Raw genomic sequence first — 24,316 nt, 5'->3', positions numbered from 1 at the left:
TATCTCTCCCGGAAATCTAGTGCATTGAAACTATTTCCCACGCTACCTTAAACTATTGTATGTAAACTAATTAATGCAAATTAGCATTTACAGAGCAATTCAAAGTTTGCTGCTAAAATATGTAGAAACAGTAGGAATAATTTCACAAGTCTACAAGTCAGTGGGTTACAGCCATTGCTCTAGTGTTAAAAGTTAACGGACAACATAGATTAAGTTGTGACTATAAAGTCTCAATTAATTAATTTTTACAGTTAGACAGACATTCCTTAACTAGGAATGAATATTTTGTGATCAAGGATAATGTAAAACTAAACACACGTGAAACGTATAATATAACAACTATTATATGGAACAGTGAAACCAAATACAGGTCATAACTGGATAATATTCCATGTCACGTCATTTCCAGGTCTAGATTATAGATTTACGAAACCGTAAAGAGGAACGTCTATTTGGGTTTGTCTGTTTATTTACAACAGATGAGGTGTTTACATTTGTGCGCGAGGTCAGTGTCGCCGCTACTGGTGTGTGGTTTGTATTGGAGTGGGGAGTGGTCGCCACGCTTTGCCTATCTCGGCCACTTCTGTCACCGCTCTTAGTAGAGATAGCCTCCGCGACTGTGACACGTGCTTGTGCCAAGTTTGGTGGGGCGGTGTTGCCAAATCGCCCTTGAGCGCCATTGTTAGTGATTAATGATTTATCATCTAAGCTTACTGGATTCTGTAGTTCTATCAATTGGTCTATCGATGCTTCCATTTCAAACAGAAGTTAACACAATTGCACATGTTACTGGAGTTAATCGTTAAGGCACTGTGTCGTTAACCCATTTCCTTACTCCTAAAGCTTTTAACTAAAACCAGGTGGCCTAAGGCGAGAATGCTTTGTAGACCATCATAGTTGGACAATTCTTTGTTTAAATTTGAAAATATTAAATTTTTTACATTACATCCAATTAAATATAGTCTAAATTTTAATAATCTGCTCAAAAACATATATAATGGGGTTTTATTTGTGGTTTCATATCGTACGTTTCTATAACTGAATTAACATTCAAGTCATCTTAAAAAGCAGTTTTAGACTTATGCTTATCAGTTTTCACTGCTCTTTCTCCCAATCCATTCAACTTTGGCGAGTACATAAGAGTTATAGAACGCTTAATGCAATTTTTAACTTTTTTAAGTAAAATGTTCTTGAATTCAAAACTAGTAAATGGAGGTCCGTTATCGCTCGTATTATAATCAACCAAGTCAAATATAGCAATTGAATCTCTGAGATGCGAAATTGTGTGTTTTGCTTGTGTTGAAGAAATAAATATGTCAAGTCTATAGGTTCTATTGTCTTTGACTAGGTAACGAACTTATCAAAACAATATGGAATTACTATCTTAGTACCAAGTTTAGTTTGATACTACTAGAAATTGCGGCAATTAAACTGTTTACTATTATTTCCACAATGTTAAAATATAGTTATACACGCACTACTCAATATGTATGGCTACTATCTGGAAATTTTACAAGATATAAAAAACGTCTAAAAATTACATTATTGTAAAGACCTGGAAAATATAATACTTGTTTTATTTTGTTCTATAATACTAAGATATACCCATTCCTTTCCAAAGTATGAACAGCCACCGTTTTGAAACCTAAGGAGAAATTTTTAAATATATATATATATATATATATATATATATATATGTATGTATAAGTACCTAATATAATATATTTTTTATAAAAACTTTATAAGTTTTATAAGTACACTTTTTTTATGAAACTTGTTATTTTAGGTCTAGCATGTTAAAAAATATTTCAGTTAACTTTTTTTGTACAAATGCAAAAAACTGATATTTTGTATACAATAGTACAATTATAACAATAAATTAACAAGCTTAAGTAAACTATGTGCAGAATATTGTCTCGGTGCCAAGGATACTTTGAATCTATTACAAAATAATTTGGCTGGTATCGGGTTCACAATTAATTCCTCAATTTTGTTATACACGACTTAAAAATTTGTAGTCTGCAATATAGAGATTTCACGAAATCAAAAACGTATAAGAACTTACATAATTATAAATAAATTATCAGTTAGTTTTTGTTTTACTACATTATGCCGAATTGGCATAAATACATGGAATTTTTTGTATATGGTGGGTGGTTTTGGGTTCCGGAAAGCTGGGATAAAATTAACGAAATCTCCTGAAAATGCAATAATAAGAATGATTAGAAATCAGTTTTCAATAAAAACAGTCCCCGTATAAAGTGAACACACAGTATGCAAGTGTTGAAACGGCTCAATGTCTAACAACATTCTCATGTTTATTTGCTTACTTGAATCAAAAACTTAACATTTTAAAATCATCACTGTAATTAAAAATTAATTATTTAAAGGGCTGAAAGAGAAAATATTTTTAATTTATGTTGGGAATTTTCCAAATTATGTCGCACGAAACTAGAAAGCTAACCTTTTCCTTATTTAGATACATAATGTTTCACACCAAACCTTATCAGATTAGTTTGAAAATGAAATTTAATTAATATCACCATCCAATACGGCTTAGACAATTTTATTTCAGGACTAAAGAATATTTGGACCGAGAATATTAAACCCTAGGCTGCATCAACTTTGACGACCGGTATAAAAATATTGTTCCAGAGTAAAAGTTGTAACAAATACGAGCAACAAAAAGTATCCAATTTACTTGTGTGGTAGTGAGCACTTCTGTGTTTCTCAACCAGTCAGCCAATACTCCAGCAACCGGCATCAGGACAGCCATCAATAGAACTGGCAGGAACGACATGAGTCCGGTTTGGTCTACTTTGTAGTTGTATGCATCTGTAATCAGAGACGGTGTCAACTCTAAAGCAAATTAATCTCTTATTTACAAAAACTGTTATATTGAACAAGGGTTGGTCATTAAATTATTACTACAATTATAACTTCTAGTTACAATAATTACGATCTAGTTATCTCCAGGGCTCGAATCCATGATCTTATATAAGGCATCACGTATTACCATAAATAGTATAATTTCTCTTTTATACTTTTTATAGGAATTTTAATTACTCTTATACATATGCAACAAACAAGTCCTGGCAACAAGCAGACTGATTTGAATTCATTTATTTTTTTTATTTCAGCAAATCATAGTGCTCGACGTGGCAGTATGCTCTTACCCTCAAACACGTTGGATACCACAATTTTATTTCCAGTTTTGTACGAGTATAATCGATTTCTTCATCAAAAATATTTCTATTTATTTAAAATTTCGACTATGTTATTATTGCATCAGAGTAGTATTTATTTACTGTTACATCTGTTTTGTTTGGTCCTTTTAAAAATTGATTCGTCACAGATAATTAACGTTATCAAAGTTAACATTAAATTCCATATATCCCTGCGGAAAGTATGGGGCTTAGTATTTTAAAAGAACCATATTGAATTACACATTATTATTTATTACCTTAGTTTGGTATTTAATTATGTTCTATTTTTAATTTTATAGGTTGAGAAACTGTCATATGACCATAGCTTTGCCTATTTAAACAAAAAAAGCAAAGCTCTATTTATGATTATTTTAATAGTTTCCGTTTAATTAAATCTACATCGCTAATACAACCATGGTTGAATATTGTATTTTGTTGATTTCATCATTAAAAATTACATTTTTCAACTTCAATTATAATTAAAGTGAATCAATTTACTAAATAGAGATATGTTTATTACATAGTTGATACCTCTCATGAAGACCGGCAGATCCAATTCCAGTACAATGAGGCCCCAGCTCATGCAGGTGTGAGCCACAACTATGGCCCATACAGGCATCGACGTGACGAACTTGTCCCAAGGATATATAATCTGTATAACAGTAAAATGTTGTTCAATTATTTGGAAAAATGTTTTTAAGATGTCCATAGCCTTTACTTTATTAAAAACACATTTGTTAGATATGCATTTTTTATAAGCTTGTCTTGCTATGAGACATTAGATCTCTTAATTCAATGCTTTGGAATTAATAGTAATTTTAGAATAAGCATTCCTCATTTAAAAATTGCTATTTCAAAAGTGTTTACGGGCGTCTATAGCAAGGTAATTTGTCATGAGACAAGTGTCAACAGACAAGAGTTAGACATAGTAAAGACATCAAACATCGTGGTGAGTAGCCACCCGAAGACTGTGTTGTTCTAGTATGTGTTGGCTACACTTCAGGTCTGAGGCGACGAACGCAAAATTTTCCATTCGGCTCTGTGTGTTTGCAGGTTTTAAAAACAACACTTATTGAACCTTATTACACTGCATTCTAGTGACAACTGTATGATGTAATACATCAACTGCCGCCAAAACTTTGCCTTGCCGTTGCCTCTTTTATGGAGGTTGCTAATATTGTGCTAATGTCACAGTGTACTATAGCGTGTACTGTGCTGTGTGTAAGTAATATAATAATTTTGATACAGAAATAAATGTATAGACTATATTAAAATTAGGCATAAACTTTTCTAAAGAAGACTTTGTAAGTAAACATCTGTTGTCAAATTTTATAATGAATTATTAATTCTTTCCAACTTTGCACTGCAAAAACACAACAAAAATGAGGACATAACAGTTTCTATTACCATAACTCTTCCTTACTGGTAACATGTTTGAGATTAATACAAACATGTAATTGTAAATGACATTTAAAATTAAATTAAATTCATTACACGGTAAATTGTATCAATATGAGTGCCGGTTAACATAAAAAACAAGAAGCATGTTAAAAGCAATACCACATATTGCACAACAGGCATTGCTAAGATTACATACAAATTTCAATTTTCATATGTCTTGCGAACAGTGGGAAACGGATAACCATACAGAAAAGAAATGTTAAGCCGCGTTTACACCGGAGTTAATAACATTTTAAAAGAGTTCAAAAATTCACTATAACATTTGTTAATAACACGCCAAAACCCATGTTAATAACACGATTTTTGTTATCCACCGAGTGTCGGTAAAGATCAAAGGAAGGGTGTAACTTTTGTTAATAACACATGTTACAGTCGCCACGGGCGTTGTAACTTTTGTTGGTAACATAAACATATCGCATTACTTCTCGGCATCACAGCAATGAATCGTCAATGGCTCACTCTGACGACACTTCTAGCTACCAATCAACGAGTTATAATTCAAGACTTGCTACTGCATCGTCAGTGATCGCAGAACCCTCCTTAATTGCGGACTCTCTTGGAGTACTCGAAAATGTATTGGGCTCTATCGTCACCGAAGACAGTACAATCATTACACTACTGAAGTAAACTTCCATTGATTAAACACTGTACCTATCATTTTAATGTCAGTGTGTTCAATAATTAAAACTGAATTATTGAGTTTTACCTTTAAGTTAAAACATTCAAATTATTTACCAATATTTACCAAGATAATTATAATTGCACAGACAACAAACAACCGTAGGTAATACCAACCATCTTGCAATGTAATGTTAAATGTTTATACTATATTTTGGTCAATTAAAAGCATACCGTATTATAAAAATACATTGTTTAATGTTATCCTGCAGGAAAGAAATCTAAGCGTCGCAAACCTCTGGTACAAACAAGGATATAGTTGATTTCGAAATATTAAACAAATAACAGACTTGTAAAAAAATCTCCAGTTGCTAAGAAACGTAAGGTCACTGCTAGCTTTTCTTGTACTGGGATTGCTTTTCTATAATTTGTGCCTTGCTTGCCAATTACATGTCCTAACATAACTATTAAATGTTCAAAGTCACTTCTGGCCATGCGCAAAAAGTCTTGATGCTTCCATCACACCGCAATTCACCTGATAGGGGGTCAATGTCATCCTCTTGCAGGTCATTCAACATATCACTGTCACTGTACACTGATCTTGCCCTTAATGATGGTTTTATCCAATATCGTTTTGGTTTCCTCTGTTTTGACAGAATGACGCATGCAGCTGCAGCAAGAACCACGTCCTCTACACTTGACATCTCTGACTGAGGCTGTGGCGGGGCGGGGCGTTCATAAAGTTGATAACAAATGTTACACTCAAACTGGTGACACTGTAACTTTTAGTTATTAACTTTAGTTACTGTAACCTTGTTAATAACTAAAAGTTACCAACTTTTTGTTATTAACTCCGGTGTAAACGCGGCTTTAGGCTTCGCTAATAAGGAACTGTACCATTACCTACATGTTTAGGAATATAGTCATTAGGTCCACTGTCAAGATTGTCTCTCAGGTACTTTAGTTCCTCTGTGGAGATGTGAGGGTCGTCTTCCGGTTTGTCCTTCACCACAGTCCACCAAACAACAAACCATATCAATCCGATTATACCTACAAACATTAAACATTATACTTAAATATGTATGAATACTAAATTGAAAACGATTCTAGTGTTTTAGAATCCAAATGTACAGTGCTCTATAAACCCAGAACTATGTTAAATATGATCCAGTCGAAATTTTGAATGTTTGTGACATTAGAGTAGAACTTTGCTTCACTCAATCAAGTACAGATTGGGATTTTTTAACCTGTTTTAAAGTTAATAATTTAATTGTTAATAAAATTTACACTATTTTCATTCGTATACAACATCGTTTCATTGTTAAATAAATAGTTATCTTAATAATGTGAAAATTTAAAATAAAATTATAAATTATGTCCTAGATTTCTTGTTTGTCGTGATTTATCTACCTTAAGGCTCCATTCCAGGACCTCTGTTGCTTCCATTATACATAAACGGTCTGCCATAGCTATGTTTTGTCTTCAAGTAAAATTAAATCCGCAATTATTTTTCTCTGACGCTATCTGAACATCGGCTAGTTTCTCATAACAATGTGGCATGAATAGAAGGACTATCTGGCTCCTTAATACAACCAAAACTTTGGTCTTCCTGGTTCACTGAAACAAATTCATATCGCTGAGCTATTCTCTGGATTTGTTTTGTTTCAGGTTTTATATATGAAGGATTTAAACCCTACCCCTAGGAAATTGGTGGACATTTAAAAGGAAAGGATTAGTCGGTTATTGAACTCACCTGAGATGTAGAAGATGTACGGCCAGCCTAAGGTATTGGCGATGAAGCGACAAACTGGGGGGGTGACTACGGTACTAAAAAAGCTGCCCGAGAAGGCGATGGTAACCAGTCGAGTCCGCTCCTGGGGAGGCGCCCATCGAGACCAGACGGCGATAATACTCGGATAAGTGACACCCTGACACAGGCAAGAAGATTAGTTCACAGGCGATTATAGAAACTCTTTCTAAGAGACTAAAAACTAATTGAATGTGCAAATATGAAATAATATGAAAGAATAACAGGTTTTTAGTTTATTTTCTTAAAAGCTTGTGATGGTCGGAGTGGAATGATAGAACTAAAAGACCAAAGCTCATGCAAGGGAATCGCCCTTGGTGATTTCTAAACTTACCCCTCTTCCCAAAGAGTTTCTGCAAGACTTCTTTGATTTTTTTTAAAGTTACATTGGACTGCGAGAAAGACAAAATAAGATAATGCAACATAGTATTGTGGGATCCGACAGAACGTTACGTTTTCACGTCACTTCTTTGCAATGTTCCTGCCCTTTGGCCTTAAAATCTATAATTTCTTCCTTAATATAAGGAACCTATGTACTAAGTTTTAAATCTCTAGCATGTATGTATCTAGAGTTATCGCTTACAGGAAGAGATGTACAATGACACAATTTTAAGAAGGAACTGTCGGGTCCTTAATAAAGACGTTGTGTGAAACAATCTATATAGAAATCTACAAGATGTACTACTATGTACAGAAATAATACTATAGCGTTGAACTGAGAAACCTACCAAGTTCGTTTGAAGAAAAATCTATATTTCGACCCTAAAGAATTCTGGAAAATAAGTTTGAACACTCAAAACTACTACAAAAAGAGACGTTAGGGAGGGGCAGAGGTAATTTTTAAAAGATTAAAAAATGTAAAGGTGTATCTCATTTTAATTTACTAAGTATTTTGAAGAAAAAAATAGTTTACGTAGCTTTTGTATACATAGTGGTCCAAAATGTCAAATTTTTATGGTTTTACAGGATTTTCTATTGTTACCTTCGTTAAAAGTTTTAGCTATTCCAACCTTTAACTAAAGTTACCAAAGAAGAACAATTTCTAAAAAATTTTAAAATTATCACTTTTCAGCACATTTCTAATTTTTAGCATATTAAATTTCTATTACATTTAGGATATTTAAACTTGTAAAATCTAAACACATTACATAGCAAGGTATTAATTTCATTATACCTGTCAATAGCTCTCATAAAAACTAACATTTTTTCATTTAAAGTTTGGCTTTATCTTGAATGGTTGAGAAATACGCCAAAACTACCATTTTATCGACGTTATGTTGTATTTAGTGCGCCATAGTGTTCCCATAACTTTGCCTGAGGGGTTTCAAAAGTGTCTATCACTTGATTTTAAAACACTTTCTGTTTAATGAGAGGTACCTTATACTAAAAGTGCGAATTATTATCAAAATAAACGACGTTGATTACAATTTATCTAATAGAGATCTGTAATGGATTTGTTTGATAACAAATCAAATAGCAATGTAAACTACGGTTTAATCTGTTTTTAATTACTAAACACGTAATTATTCAGTAACTTTATACATATATGGACAAGTTTATCTTCAACAATTACTGAACCTTTTTGAACAAAGTTTGGGAAAAATGATTAGTGATGATAATCATGTGTTCTCAGATCACGACGTTTTGTTGCATTACAGCGGTTAGAACTCCAGTATTTCCCGTAGGTCTTTAGTGAATTAATCTTTTACATTTTTTAAACTCTTTCACATGCTGCAATGCTGCAATTTACCACATGCTGGATATGCTGGTTATCATTTCACCACATTGTTTAAATGTAATTATTTCTTTAATTTCTTTGTTCTTAACGTGATACTTAATTAATGTTTAAAATTTTACGTTGTCGCTGGTTAAGGGCCATACGGCTCTAACTTTGCCTGTATAAATAAAGAATTGTTCATTTTCATTTGAATTTAATTAGTAATTTATAATTACTACAATTATCTAAGTTCTATTTCAGTCAAAAATTATGTTATTCGACTAAGCTAGATGTTCGAACTATAGTACATTGAACTAGGCCGGAGTTTTCTACACCCCTTAATACCTCTTCCCTGTTTATTTATTCAACTGCTGTTCTGATTCGTTGCATCATATCCTTTCGAGTCGTGTGCCTTGATGCATAACCAAGTCTTTTAACCTTCCTGACATTATTAGTCCATGCACGTTAGTCAAGGGTCTAGGCGAAGAGTTTAACGGGTCCACCTCTCTCAATCCATTTTGAGGTTATTCCTCATCCAGAGTTTGTCTCACCGCTTCAGAGTAGTGAGCGGTGCCTCATCGAGAATAAACCACATTTCTTGGATAGTTTCTTCATGAATATTCAACAATAAATTAGGCAAGTAATAGATGAGGAAGTTGTACATATTTCCATCCAAGAGTCCTTCGCAAACAATCGGCCAAACATTTGGTTAGCAATAAAACTGCACCAAGTATTGAAAGACCTGTATCTTTGGTTGTCTACCTTTCGCATCCAATGGGTATTCTCAAAAGCCCAGAACCTCATATTGTAACGGTTCACTTCTCCATTGATTTGGAAGGCATCTTCGTCGCATCATAAACCTTGTGAACAATATTCATCTTAGTGCATTTTATCACGATCCCACAAACAAAAGTTAATTATTAGGAGGTAGTCATCTCCATGCAGTTCTTCATGTAGTGAAATCCGGTATGGGTGCACTTTATTGTCCTTACGGATCCTGAGGACTGATCGTAGCCTAATTCCTGCATATGTAGCCACTATTACAGATGAGTCACGTCACACAGATCAATCGCAGCTAAAACGTCTGGTGCCTCATCATCATTAACTAGTGAGCTGTTCTCCTTTGATGTGATCCAATTGTACATTTCCAGTTTTATAAACACGACTAACAAGTATTTGGAAAAACTCCTGGTAACGTAAAACGTACATAGCAGCAGCAGTTGTGTAGTTCACCATGATTGAGCATTTAGGGCGTCATACGCAGTGTTTGCACCAGTTATTACGTCATTTACGTAGGACTGAGATTGCAGTACTTTAGCTGCCGTGAGAAAATATTCACCTTCGTCATCTGCGAGTTGAGAAAAAGTCCTTATAGCAAGGTACGGAGAACTGTTTACACCTAAGTGACATGTTTTGAGAGGGGGAATTACGTCAGTGAATGAGTTGAAACATCTGGTGCATGCTTATCATGCGGGTTATTTTCCTGATGTCACAACAAAACACAATTTTGTAATCCTGAATAGGAGCAGGATGTCTCATATGGTGATCTGTAGCTTGCGATAAGTAGCAGGTGAGGTTACATAAAAGTTTTCCATTTTGCTTATATGCCCAAAAGATTCATACTCATTGATGAAATTAGTGTATTGTTCATGAAAATGAAACTGAGCACGGAACTTAGCTTCTAGAGGGTGGAATCTACGTTCCGCAGTGAGACGAGATGTTCCGAGAGGAAGTTGGTTGATTTTGTGAACGGAATTCGAACAACATAACGTCCATCAGGATCTCTAGAGTGTGTTGAGTCAAAATGCAGATCATAAAGTTACTCTTATGTCAACTGTATTCGGCATGAGGGGGATTCTTCTTGCTGCCAGAATTTTTGGAGAGACTGGTCCAAGGTCAAATCTTTGGTAGAGAGCAGATTCAGTTTATTCATAATTATAAATTTGATTACCCTTTCCCTTTTTCTTCAATGATTAAATACATCGTCTTTTATTTTCTTATTTTCAATTTTTTTAAATTTTAATGACGATTATAAGATTTCTTCAATATATCTTGATAGCAATATGGACAAGTATTTTTGCATTCCCCATTTATTATAGAAAAATATTGTTAAAAACAAGTTTCACTATTTAGTAGATTTTTTTCCGAAAAAAAATATTAACTACATTCATGTTATTTTATTTAATGCTTTCTTAAAATTCAGAAATATACTCCTTTGTAGTTGAAAAGTCTCTTCCTGTTTCATAATAAACCTTAAAATTATAAACAAAAATAGCGGTATAGTAAAACAAATTACTGATTAATGGAATTATCTTCCAAAATTCAATCATTTATATTCAACAAAGTAGCCTAAAGGTTTCAGAACGAATCGTCACGATTATGATCTAACATTTTTGGAAATAATCTATCTATTTCTCTCAAAATTTAGGCAATTTGAATTCATAATTGCTTTCTTTTATAAGTTCTTTAAATGCTAGAAGCTGTAGTGACTATGTTATTTCATTTTCGTGAAAATTACGCTTTTTATCGGTCACATACATTTTTCTACTTATTTTTATATACACATATTTTTACATACAATATACAATATTTTTACGAGGGAATTTTTTCTTTCTCTTATTTCGACAAATAAGAATGAATTTCATAGAAATACACTCTTCTCCAGTATATTAGAAATGGATAGGGAGTAAACAATTGTGGGGTTGTTAAAATTATTGGATACCTGCCAACCTCGTAATAGCAGTGAGGTTTATATACACTGAGTGTATGTCAAATTACACTCACCAGTGTACATTCCACTCCAGTATATTAGAAATGGTTAGGGAGTAAACAGTTGTGGGGTTGTTAAAATTATTGGATACCTGCCAACCTCGTAATAGCAGTGAGGTTTATATACACTGAGTGTATGTCAAATTACACTCACCAGTGTACATTCCACTCCAGTATATTAGAAATGGTTAGGGAGTAAACAGTTGTGGGGTTGTTAAATTATTGGATACCTGCCAACCTCGTAATAGCAGTGAGGTTTATATACACTGAGTGTATGTCAAACTACACTCACCAGTATACATTCCTCTCCAGCATATTAGATAAGGTTAAGAAGTAACCAGTTGTTTGATTATTCAAATTATTGGAGACCTGCCAACCTCGTAATAACAGTGATGTTTTATATACACTGATTTTCTGTCAAATTATGAAATTGTGTAGGAAAATATTAGGAATTAACTTCAGTGTTTGTTAATAAACTGATAACAGTTTTTATAACATAAATTAATCTATCCTGACATACCGCAAAGAGACCTTCAATGAGTCTGATGGCTATCAGTATGTTAACCACGTCTGTGTTGACCAGAAAAGGCGTAACAAGAGAAATGAGTGCTGAGAGGGCCACCGCCACACCGAACACTCGACTGCCACCCAGACAGGCACCTAGCCACCCTCCTAGAATCTGAGTGGCGGCATTTCCGAAGATGAAGGCGCGCAAGATGGTGAATATTTCCCAGAAGTTCCAGGTGACGTCTTGTTTCTGAAATCATAATCACACAAAAGGAGATTTATAAGTAAGGACAGAATTGTGTCAACGCTTGGGTCAATATTGTTATGGAATGTTTAATCACAGTAACACATTAAATGGTTACTTTATTGCGTAGGACCTTCTACAAAATATTAAAAAACTGTTAGAAACTTACTAATTTACACGGCATTTAAATACATTCACATCCTTAGATCATCCACTGTTGGATCATGCGTAAGATATAAAACCAATGTTGGATCTTTGCCTTACATATTTGAAAATCTAATTACCTAATGATTGATTATCTAATATCAGAAGATCCATTTTTACTTGCAATAACAAAAGTTTTTAAACATCCCGTGAATGAGTCGTTTGGAATGAAACATTTTATTTTATTTTTATTTTATTTCATTTGCATGCTTTATAGGCTAATATTATTAACCATTTACAATAAAGCGGTTATTACATATAAAACAACATATGTTACAATTAACTGTGGGCATGTTCTTCACACACTTCACTTTATATATAGTTTTAAATTATGTGATAACATAAAAGAAATTTTACTTACAGGCTATTGCCTGTAACTTATATAACCTATAACTTTTAAGTTATAAATTAACGAATGAGAATAAATAAATCTATAAAAATCCATAACAATAATAATAAATGTATTAAAGATAACAAGAAAATGAGTAATAAATATATGCGCATCAAATAAATAGGAACAAACAATTAATTGCATGGAATATAAAAAAGTTACAAACATAGGTACAATAAAATTCAATTACATTATACACAGCTGATTAGTTCATTTAAACTTGTGAGGCATTTAATTTTATATACATTTTGTGAGTCACAAAAAATGTCTGCATCAGACCCTAAGGTCTGTATGAAATTGTACGACCCCATCACCCGGTAGAGTGGCGAGGAAGCATGAGCCGCCGTGCGGCAGAATGGAACTGAGAACAGAAGGTTGCTCCTACTGTTGAATGAAGGTACGCGATAAGATAAGACGGCAAGGTTAGCAGGATCGTCTACCAAGCCTCGCACCAGCTTGTACAGGAACATCAGGCTAGCTACCTTCCTCCTCAATTCAAGACTCCCGAACCCAAACAACTCCAGCAACTCGTCATATGGAACTGCGGACGTAAAAATGTTAAAGCATTAAAAAAATAAATACCTTGAAAATAGTTTTTGATCTTTTTCTAACATACTTTGATATGTAGTATGAATAGGATTCCAAATAATGATATTGTTTTCCAGCCTCGACCTGGCCAATGAATAATACAGTAATATCAGAGTTTCTACATTTTTTAAATTGAAACTTTGTCTAATAACAAACCCCATAATTCTACTAGCTGCTGAAGCACACGCATCTACATGACAGTTAAAAGATAAAGTAAAGTCTATATAAATACCTAAATCTTTAATTTTCTCGTTCACTCTAGATACTAGTACTCCATTCAAAAAATAATCATTTTCTATGTAATTACGAGATCTTCTGAAAGTCCATTACCTCACATTTTGATGCGTTAAAATTATTTTGATTTAAATACTCCATCTAAAAACGTTATTAAGATCGGCTTGCAGCTCACCAGCGTCCGAATGTGACCTTATTTGCTTAAATATTTTTAAATCGCCCGCGAACAAAAGAGCATTAAAAGAGAATATACAATTACTTATATCATTTATTAATATAGTGAACAGGCAAGGCCCTAAATTTGAACCTTGAGGAACTCCTGATTGAAAATTAAAGGTTGATGAGCTGAAACCAATATAAAAAACAAATTGCTTCCTATCAACAATGTAAGATTAGAAAAAAATTTAAAAAACTTAATGATATGCCATAAAAATTCAGTTTTTACTATAAAATCTGATGATCGACTTTATCAAAAGCTTTGGCCAGGTCGAGAAATAAAGAATCAGTTTGAGCTCCAGAGTCCAGAGCCCCGAGGAGATATATCCTGTAAAATTTAACAAATTTGTGCTAACTGACCTCCCGGAACAAATCCATGTTGTGCTGGGGAAATGTATTTTTTAAAGCGATTAAATAGAGATTTATGTACAATTATTTCAAATATTTTAGCTGATACATTCAAAACTGCCACTGGCCTGTGATTAACTATTTCCGATCTCCTTCCGCTCTTAAATATAGGAGTAATTTTCCATCTGTCGGGAAAAACGTTAGAGGTCAGACTTAAAGAAGAGCCAGGCATGACACACCCGCCAGACACGGCGCCCCCGTCGCTGACTCTACACTCGGCTCCGCTGTATATTTGTTATAAACCGAACTGAAATATTCTGCAAATGCAGAGGCGATTGCCATTCCACTACCTAGCTTGACTCCATTATATTCCATAACCATTAACTTACTATTTTCAGATCTTTTACTATTTAAAAAAACTTTAAAATTTAGTACTGTCTCTATTAATTAAAATGTCTATGTTATGCAAGTCATTATCGTACACAAACTTCATTTCACGCTTCAAAAGAGACCTTTGATTCTTAAATCTAATATAATTTTCTTAAGAACTGTATTTTTTATATTTTTCCTCAACTTTTCCTTTAGTTTCAAATTTAAAATAATTGATGGGGTGAACCATAATGGATACTTCGATCTTTTTTCTCTTTTTAAAGGACAAGATTTTCCAACTATTTCATTCACTTGACTATAAAAGCAATTTACTGCACTATTTACGTTTGGGATGGAATACAATTGAGACCAGTCAGCGGAAGATAAATCTTGATACAATTGAAGAAAGTTGGCCTTACTGAAACAATAACCCGCTGGTCCGGTTGACCATGACCTAAAAGATAACGGAGAATCAACAACAATCCTCGCCTCAATAGCCGGGTGATAAGGGTCCTCCGTCACTAAGTGATCCTCACACCTGGTTACCTCTATCTTATCCATGTTGTAAATAACTAAATCTAATGTTTTGTTTTGAAAATTGGAAATATTGTTTTTTAATTTAAGACCGTGTAAATTTAAAAATAGAGACAATTCCTTGCATAGGTTATCACCAGTGATTAAGTTAGAATCTGATCCATATATTGGCAAGTTAAAATCACCTTTGATTACTACGTTACTATTAACTGAAAGCTGTATTTTGCTGCAAAGAATCGTAAAAAGCCTGGTAAACCCCTAATGGACATCTAGGTCCAAAATAAACTACACTAATATACAATACTTTTCCCTTATTATTTGAGATTTTTGCCCAAACACATTTACATCCATTTACATTTACTTGAAAGTTATCTAATTTATTTGACAATAGATCTTTAGACAAAGCTAATAAAACTCCCCCTCCTCCTTGTCTCCCTGTAATATCTAAATTTCTATCACACCTATATACATTAAAGTTATCAGAAAAGAGCTTGATTAAAGTTATGAGAAAAGAATTAAAACTTGATTGTAAATTCGTTTCTGCCAAGGCTATTATTTCAAAACTACTTGTCAATAAATTTCAAACAAATGTATTAGTTTTAGGTCTGAGCCCTCTTACATTTTGATAATAAATGGAATATTCTATTGATTCTTTAACCATTTAAATTTAAAGTGAACAAAAAAGTCAATTCCGATAAATTAGTTTTCCAAAAGTCATTCAGGAAAAAATTATTTAGGGCTAAATGTAGTAGGCCTAATAATAAATTAAAAATTGTATAGTAACGTATTAAAGCTAATAAATATATGCTAGGGTCTATGCATGAGCTATGGATTAATAAACTATAATAAATAATTAATAATAAATATAGAGAACACATAAATAAATAAGAATAAATACAGAGATTACACATAAATAAACCTTAATAAATATGAAAACGTAACCCATTAAAGCTAATAAATGTATATTAGGGCTTTGCATAAGATACTATGGATTAATGAACTATAGTAAATAATAATTAATAAATATAGAGAACTCATAAATAAATAAAAAAATATATATAGAGGTTACACATAAATAACAATTAGAGGTATGGAATACGGTAACTTACAAGTATTGTCTCTACATGCGTTGGATTTCCGAGGAAGATGTGATCTTGATGACCGGCGATCCCTTCTCCCGCCGTACAAAGATGGAGCAGTTGGTCGTCCACACTTGGTTATAATATAACCCTTCTGCTTGGCAGCCTCCCTCGTCATCTTCAGCAGCTCTCGGTTGGCAGGTGTTAGCGATTCATTAATGTAAATAGAGTTCTCGCTGCTGTAGCCGAGATCGGTAGCTCTGAGGTTTCGCCTGACCTTCCTCTTGTTCCAGAAGTCATCCTTGTGTAGTCGGCTCACAAACTTTACGATGATGGATGGGTCTCGGCTGAGTCTGTGTAGCTTTTCCCATCCGATGTACAGCATCCATCAGACTTGATGACCAGTTTTAAAATTGCAGGGTGACAGCCAATCTTCTCATGACATGTTGAATGTTTTCGTTGTTATCTTCCAGTATTCCCTATATAATTAAGTTGTTTCTATGAGAATATTGTTCCAAGTCCCTAAGTTCTTTCTTAGTACTTTTCAACTCTTTCCACAACCTCTGATTCTCCTCATTTACACGCACCAGTTCATCCTCACAAGCAGTTATTTTCGAGTCCTGTTTGGTTACAAGTTGTTTCACATCACTGATGTTAGTATGGCACAGCTCAATAGAAGCAGCTAAATCTTTCTGTTCCTTTTTAATATCCTGTATGTCATCTGTATGTTTGCTTAGAATATTTATTATGGAGTTCAATTTATCATCAATAGACCTTAGTGAAGCAGACTCGGGCGTCTCCGGTTTTCCGGACTTAGCCAGTTACGCGTCGTGACCTTGAGCTGACATGGCGCTCACTGATATTGCACAACTTAAAAACTATCAACTTCCTATCAACTTAAAAACTTGCAATTTCTTATCAGCTCGTCAATTATAAATTGATTAATAATTATACTCCCACAGTGATCACTACCACAATGTGCACGCACTTGACAAAAATTGTAAACAATGGATCACTATTTCTCACTTAAAACGAACTAAATCACGGAAAAAAGATGACCAGTACCTATCTTACCATTTATTCTTTAATCTGAAGATTAGCCAAGTAACAACAACGCAGTGTAATCCGGACAAAAGAGGACCAGTCCCTATCTTACCATTCATTCTTCAATTTAAAGATTAACCCACTAACAATCCTGCAAATTGATTCCGCATAAAAGAGGACCCGTCTCTATCTTACCATTCATTCTTCAATTGAAAGATTAGCCCACTAACAATCCTGCAACGTGATTCCGCACAAAAGAGGACCAGTACCTATCTTACTATTTATTCTTCAATCTGATGATTAGTCAACTAACAATCCCGTAATGTAAATCCGAACAAAAGAGGACCAGGCCCTATCTTGCCATTTATTCCTCAATATAAAGATTAACCAACTAAAAATCCCATAATGTAAATCAGAACAAAAGAGGACCAGTCGCTATCTTACCATTTATTCTTCAATCTGAAGATTAGCCAAATAACAATCTCGCAATGTAAATTCCGGTATAAGAAAACCAGTTATCTTACCATTAATTTCTCAACCGACATCTCATATAACGAGATTCTGAGTAACTGTCATGCAACTTATTTCTCGACTCAAATATATATATATATATATATATATATATATATATATATATATAATATTTTAAACAGCTCTTATCTTGTAACTTATATTTCTATATAAGGCCTGCACACTGCAGATTCTCCTATGACGCGACTTTTATCTCGTTTCCAAGCTGTATACGAAACGTGTATTCCATTTAAGGCCCATAAAGTGGAGATTCCCGTTCCATTCATACTCTATTCTTGAATTTTTCTTTAAACGCCAATAATGATAAAATGTATTTCATAAATAATAAATTAATAAAATCGGATATTCAATCTTCTAATTTTTAAACTTTTTGTACCACATTATATAACATAAACTATTATAAATATTAAAAATGAACAAGAGTAATCCAAATTTGCCAGTGAAATTTTGTTTAAAGACCATAAAACATAATTTGAAGAGCTTAATATTGAAACATTTTTCTGAGGCTTGTATTCTTAATTATGTCTAAACCCCTCCTCTTCTCTAAGAAAATAATCCCGTCTCACACATTTTTAATTCCATACATCAAACAGGACACTACTAAATTGTATCTCCTTCACTGGTAGTGTTGGCTGATGGCTCACCTCCACAACTGTTCCGTTGTCCAGGGTGACGTTGTAGGGAGTTATCATGGGGTTAATCGCGTTGAAGAAGTTAACCCTCAATATGTTTACGGTGAAGAACCCCAGGAACGCGAGAAACGTCACTAAGTGACGTCTTCTCTTCCAGAACATCCATCTTTGTTCGTTGTGCCTACAACATGATTTAAGGACAAATCATAAAAATGAAGAATATTACTACAGATTGGTTAGTTGTAAGGGTTTTCAAATAACGATGGTACAGACCTTTGAATAATATATAGTATCATTACGGGAATAATAGTGAACAAATGATGCCAACACACATGTTCAGGTAAGTTCTTTGGTTCGTCTCAACCAATAGAAAGATTCAGGATGGTGGCAATTTGTGATCGTAAAAGAAGTTCGGTCTGGGATGTTTTACAACATAAATTAGAATTTAAAAATTTTAAAGCAATTTAGAGCTAATATTATTCTTAATATTTTTTCCATAAAAGCGGTTGTTCAAAAATTTTAGATAGCAGAAAATTCATTCTTTATAATAATTCGAGATAACAGTACATGTGAAATTTATCTTTCTTCCAAATAAGCCAGATGGGACATTTCACCTATTGACGTAGTTTCAAAAATTGTATTATGGCTGTCTTTATAACAATTCTCAGATATTGGATTACTCTGGTAAAATAATTCATAGCTATTACTTAATCATCTTGAAACATACAAAGATTAAAATAAGCATGTGGATTGTTTGTCTCGTTCTGATTATTGACTATGGTAGACGGAAGATTAAAACAGGACAAATGTTTTAAATAGCCATTTATATAGGCACAAATTTAAACCTAATATTTTATAGAATGCATGTTTGTATAATTGCATTATGTCGTGAACTTTTACAGTGTGGATACTATCAGTTTTGAAACTTTCAATTGTTTGGAAGACTTTTATTGGTGGAGAATTTATCAGAGTAATGTATTGTAACTTATCCGTGTATATATATTTTAGTGCAAATTTGAGTTTGAATTGGCTTGAAGTTATGATAATTCACTACTACTTCCGCAATTTCACTTTAATTTATGCATTACACTATTATTTTATTTCAAGTATTTATCAATACAGACACAAGATTACAGTTTTTAATACACATTTACATTACGTTTGTATTAGTATTAAGCATATAGTTTTATTACACTTAACTCTTACGCTTTAAAGTCGACAGCCATTCACAATTTGGGAAAAGAATGGTTTTATATATATATATATATATATATATATATATATATATATATATATATATATATATATATATATGTGTGTGTGTGTGTGTGTGTGTGTGTATATATATATATAAGTATTTATTCGTCTTTTATTTATAAATAAAAAAACCATTGTAACATGTTGATATTTCGCATTGTTTTGCCAAAAACTTAAAGTTTTTGTTTAATAATGTTACAATTTAAACGTTCGATCTCATAAAATTAATATACAAGACAATTTTATATTTATTGGTACATAAATAAACTTCAGAATGTTATGAGGACAGAAATACTAATTACTTGATGTATTGAATATAAAAATATTTGTTATGGATTTCTTAAAGAACGCACGCAAAACATAAAATGAATAGAAACTGTCAGATTTAGGGTTTAGGAGGATTAAGAGAGCTCTGAGCAGGAGGGACAGATAATTAATTCCCGGTTACTTGGAATGGACGAGGGAATGGGTCAGAGGACTGCTTATCCCAGAAACGGTAGAAACACCGAAAACAATGTTGCTTATGTGTGATCTACCGGTCAGAGTTTGCAATACTGATGCAAGCACAACCTTAAGGTATTCGAATACGACAATGACTCGAATTAAAGAGTATTCGACTCGGCACAAAGTGATATCAGCACCTCGTCTCAGTCACTAGCGGAAAATAAATTCCCTTGTTTTCCCGTATAGTGGGTCTAATATATTACCGAGGTACGATAATATCTTATTTGGTTTCTACCTCCCAAAATGAATATTTAGTACGAGGATAATTTTTTGTATGGAATAAAAATATACACTACGACTGACATTTTCTGTATACAAAAGCGTCCTTAACAAGTAAGAAAAACTGTTATTAAGGTTGATTAAATAATCTTAAAATACATACAAGTGTTATTAAAGTTACGTTATGGCATTATGGACGCGTTCAGAAGTACTCTCTTTTCTATACTATGATAATTAAATTGAACTTCACCAATTACAAGAGTTAATTGAAAGAACCAACTTACCCGCGGCGTGGAAGGTTATCCATGGCGCGCGAACAGACACCGACTGCGTTCTTGTTGTCGGCCGCTTACAGATTGGCGTTGTGGAACGTATTAGTGTTAGCAACAGGGTTATCCAGTGGTAACCTATTACCCAGATAACGTGCTACCAGGAACACCCTGTTATTTCAGTCACATCTAGGCTGTATCGTACAGGCAACAACGCACTGATAACTGTCAAGTTAAAAAGTTCTAACTTATTTATAGTTCTAATAACAGCTTTATGGTATTACGTTACTCAGTAACAAATAACAACCGAGACGATTATTGTCCAAGTAATGAATCTAGGAACGGAGCAGTTCTGATAACGCTTATTACAGTAGGTTACTGGGTAAACAATAACATACTGGAGCGAGCAGATTAACAAATATACCAATCTATTTATGAAAATAGATAGTGCGTTGTAAAACATATTATGACCCATATTATGCGTATGACCCATATTTTCCAATTTTTTTATTATTTTATATATTGATTCCTTATCTAATGGCACATCTTATATAAAGTTTTTGTGCAAAATTATTTTCTAGGTTATATTTTATGACCAAAAAACAAGGGACTTATGAACTATATTTTCCATTTGGCGTTATGTACATAGTGGTGTATGTACATATGTCTTCTGAATTCATATAATAGGTTAATAAAAGAAAGATATCAACCAATCGTAATTATTAAATATTAAAAAATAAGTAAAGAAAATTACCTGCTTGTACTTTAATATGTAGTAATAACATAATATAAAATCATCGCTAATTTGTTGTAACATATATAAAATCTAATAACAAATATAAAATTGCTGATATAAAATCAAACAGTTTCATGTTTGTTTTTTACTCTATGATACAGTTGGCAATCAATTGTTAGACTAAATGCAGATGCTGGGTGCTGAAGAAATACAGATTATTACTCTTGTTGTGTTTAAACTTTTTTTGTTAAGTTGGTAAATATTCGTTTGCTACAATATTAATTCAATAAAATGCTTAAGCGCCTAATAAAGAGAATGTTAACTTTTCATGTGTCAAAACAAATCCAGTTTGAGTTTTTATTTGCATTACAAGTAATACTGTACTAATTTATAATGTGTGTTTATTTAATAATGTATAAATATATGTTTTTCCGCAAGGTTCATGAGAATATTTATATTAATATTGTCCTTATTTTGCTTTAATGTCGTCCTTTTTCACCTCCAAAAGTCCCCCTTTTTTGCGTCTTTGTATTAGGTTGAATGTATCCCTTTGATTGGGGGGGGGGGGGTGTTGTGGGTTGTAACGCTCTTCCATTACATATTCCATACACATATTCCAGGTATATTTTAATTTGCGTTAAACTGCGAGTATAATCGTAGTCGAACAATGTATCGTAGTTCAGTTGTTTTTTAATATTTTTGACATTTTAAATATAACAGCTGACAGAAAAAAATATACGCTTTGTAATTTTTTGGAATGACGAATCCGTCTGCGACCCGTAGTGGTTGACAAATACAACACAGACACTGTCGCTTCCACACTTCCCACGCCTCGTTTGAGAGAGACAGCTAGTACTTCATGCAAACAGTAAAATGCCTTTCCGACCAGATAACGTCTAAGTTTTCAGGAGTGTAGGACCAAAGTAAAGAATTGAATTTTTATAAATTAATGTGTAACTTCACTTTCTCTATTTTTAAATAATTTTAGTTTATATTGATAATTGGTGTAATTCAAAAAAAGTCAATGTAATGATAAATAAATGTAGATGGGAGTGTTAAGATGTTACATGACCGAAAATATTTTAAAACTCTTAAAACGTGATCTGAGACCCCAGACAACCAGAAAGTCCACGCAGAACAACAATTCTGGAGGAAAAAAAATTTTCGAGAACATATCTCTGTCTAGACTCAAATATTTCACCGTAAGCCTACCCTGAGTATCGTGGGCGACAACGTCAAAATCTTTAATTAAATATAAACATAATAATAATTCTTATTGGTCTGAACAGTCACTGATCTCGAACAAACAGAAGAAATAGCGGAAATTGTGGATATATTATGATGGAACCTAGATTTAGATGAACATATTATATTATTGGTTTCAAGAAAGTAGTACATTACAAAAAGGCACAGTAGATTTAACGTTATTCCCAAATGCACCATTAAAAAAATTATCAATATTTCGATATTGGCATCAATCTATCAAGGTTAACATTAAAGTTCTTTATGATTGAGGTAGTTTTAGTAATCTAAAAATTACTTGAGAAAACAACCAGAATTATTGAATGTTTTAAAAACGAATCAAGTAAGGAGATAGCTTAAAAATATATTTTTTGATTAGAGAGAAAGACAAAACAAAATCTGTTGATACCTGTAACAGTTTTTCTAAACCTGTAACCGAAAAGATGATCTAATATGGCATTAGAGTCTTTGTTAAGACTAGTAGAATGACATTAAAATCGCCAACAAACAAAATAGATTTATTTATTCGTGTACTTTCATTAATTATTACAAAAGTTATTTACCATGATTAGCTTCTATGATGTAAAATTTCACTCTCGCTGATGACTTAAATAGTAAACAAGTAAGGCCGTAAGTATTTTTTTATTTGATAAAGTAAAGAGGGAAAAAACTTTGGGTCAATTTCTTTTATTACATATATTTGCCTTCATGACAATCTAGTAATTATTTTAAAAGTATTAAATGTCATATTATTTGTCGGTATGGTAGTATGCGGAGGAACATAAAATCTGCATTATCAGAAATAACATAATTTATTTGACTTTATCTGAAAATAACTCGTTATTATGACGATTTGTTCTTGTTTTCTGTTTTCTACAAGGAAACTATGTCGAGCCACTATGTCCCCTTAAACAAATAGTAGATAGGGAAAGAGTGGCCTTCTTTTCGCCATCGCATGATTTCGGGAGACAGAAAAAAACGGATTGTCACTATAACATTTAATTTTCACAGTAAGTCAAACAAAGTCTGTTATTTTTAACAATGTAGGGTTTTAGATCGCTGGTACGAAAATGTCTTCCAAAAATACTGCTAAACAGTAATTATTACTTTCACTATATAAGTGTATATTTCTCTTTGAATACTTACCTGAAGTCATAAGTTAATTAATGAAATATAAACATGATTAAGAAGGTATTTGGAGCAGGAAAGAAAAAGGGCAGTAAATTGGTAAAACTGTGCTGGATGACAACACACTCTTTTTATTAAATACGTCTTTAACGGGTTTATTAATTAATTAAAATGTTATTCATATCGAATGTTAAAGGGAAATTAGGTGTAAAATATCGTGATGAAAGATATCTCCAGCGTAAGATATCTCCTTGAGATAAAATTCAAGATTTTGTCGCACATAAACTTTACCTTTATTTGTAGTTTAACCATAAATTGTACATGGTTGTATTTAATCTTTAAACTGTTTTACAATTTTCAATCACATACATACAGTTTGAAACACAAAAAAAACTATAAATTATACTGCGATTATTTTCAGTCAGAAAAAAGTTTTTTAACTGATTAATTGAAATCTAAGTT

The 24,316-nt window shown here is 32.8% G+C and overlaps 1 protein-coding gene across 1 annotated transcript in view; it reads right to left on the bottom strand.

The window, feature by feature from the left end:
* Nucleotides 1–20,814, bottom strand: part of LOC124356964 (vesicular glutamate transporter 1-like) — a 31,726-nt gene extending 10,912 nt beyond the window's left edge. The window contains exons 1-7 of the mRNA XM_046808304.1: nt 20,764–20,814; nt 18,512–18,680; nt 12,099–12,335; nt 7,039–7,213; nt 6,193–6,335; nt 3,738–3,858; nt 2,702–2,835 (exon numbers count right to left, since the gene is read on the bottom strand). Of these exons, the coding sequence (XP_046664260.1) occupies nt 2,702–2,835; nt 3,738–3,858; nt 6,193–6,335; nt 7,039–7,213; nt 12,099–12,335; nt 18,512–18,680; nt 20,764–20,786 (1,002 nt within the window). The 5' untranslated portion in view covers nt 20,787–20,814. The remainder of the gene's footprint in view (nt 1–2,701; nt 2,836–3,737; nt 3,859–6,192; nt 6,336–7,038; nt 7,214–12,098; nt 12,336–18,511; nt 18,681–20,763) is intronic.
* Nucleotides 20,815–24,316: the final 3,502 nt, after the last annotated feature.

The sequence above is a fragment of the Homalodisca vitripennis genome, chromosome 3 (assembly GCF_021130785.1).
Source record: "Homalodisca vitripennis isolate AUS2020 chromosome 3, UT_GWSS_2.1, whole genome shotgun sequence".
Classification (NCBI taxonomy): domain Eukaryota; kingdom Metazoa; phylum Arthropoda; class Insecta; order Hemiptera; family Cicadellidae; genus Homalodisca; species Homalodisca vitripennis.
The sequence above is the reverse complement of the archived record's forward strand: the minus strand, read 5'-3'. Positions and strand labels throughout refer to the sequence as shown.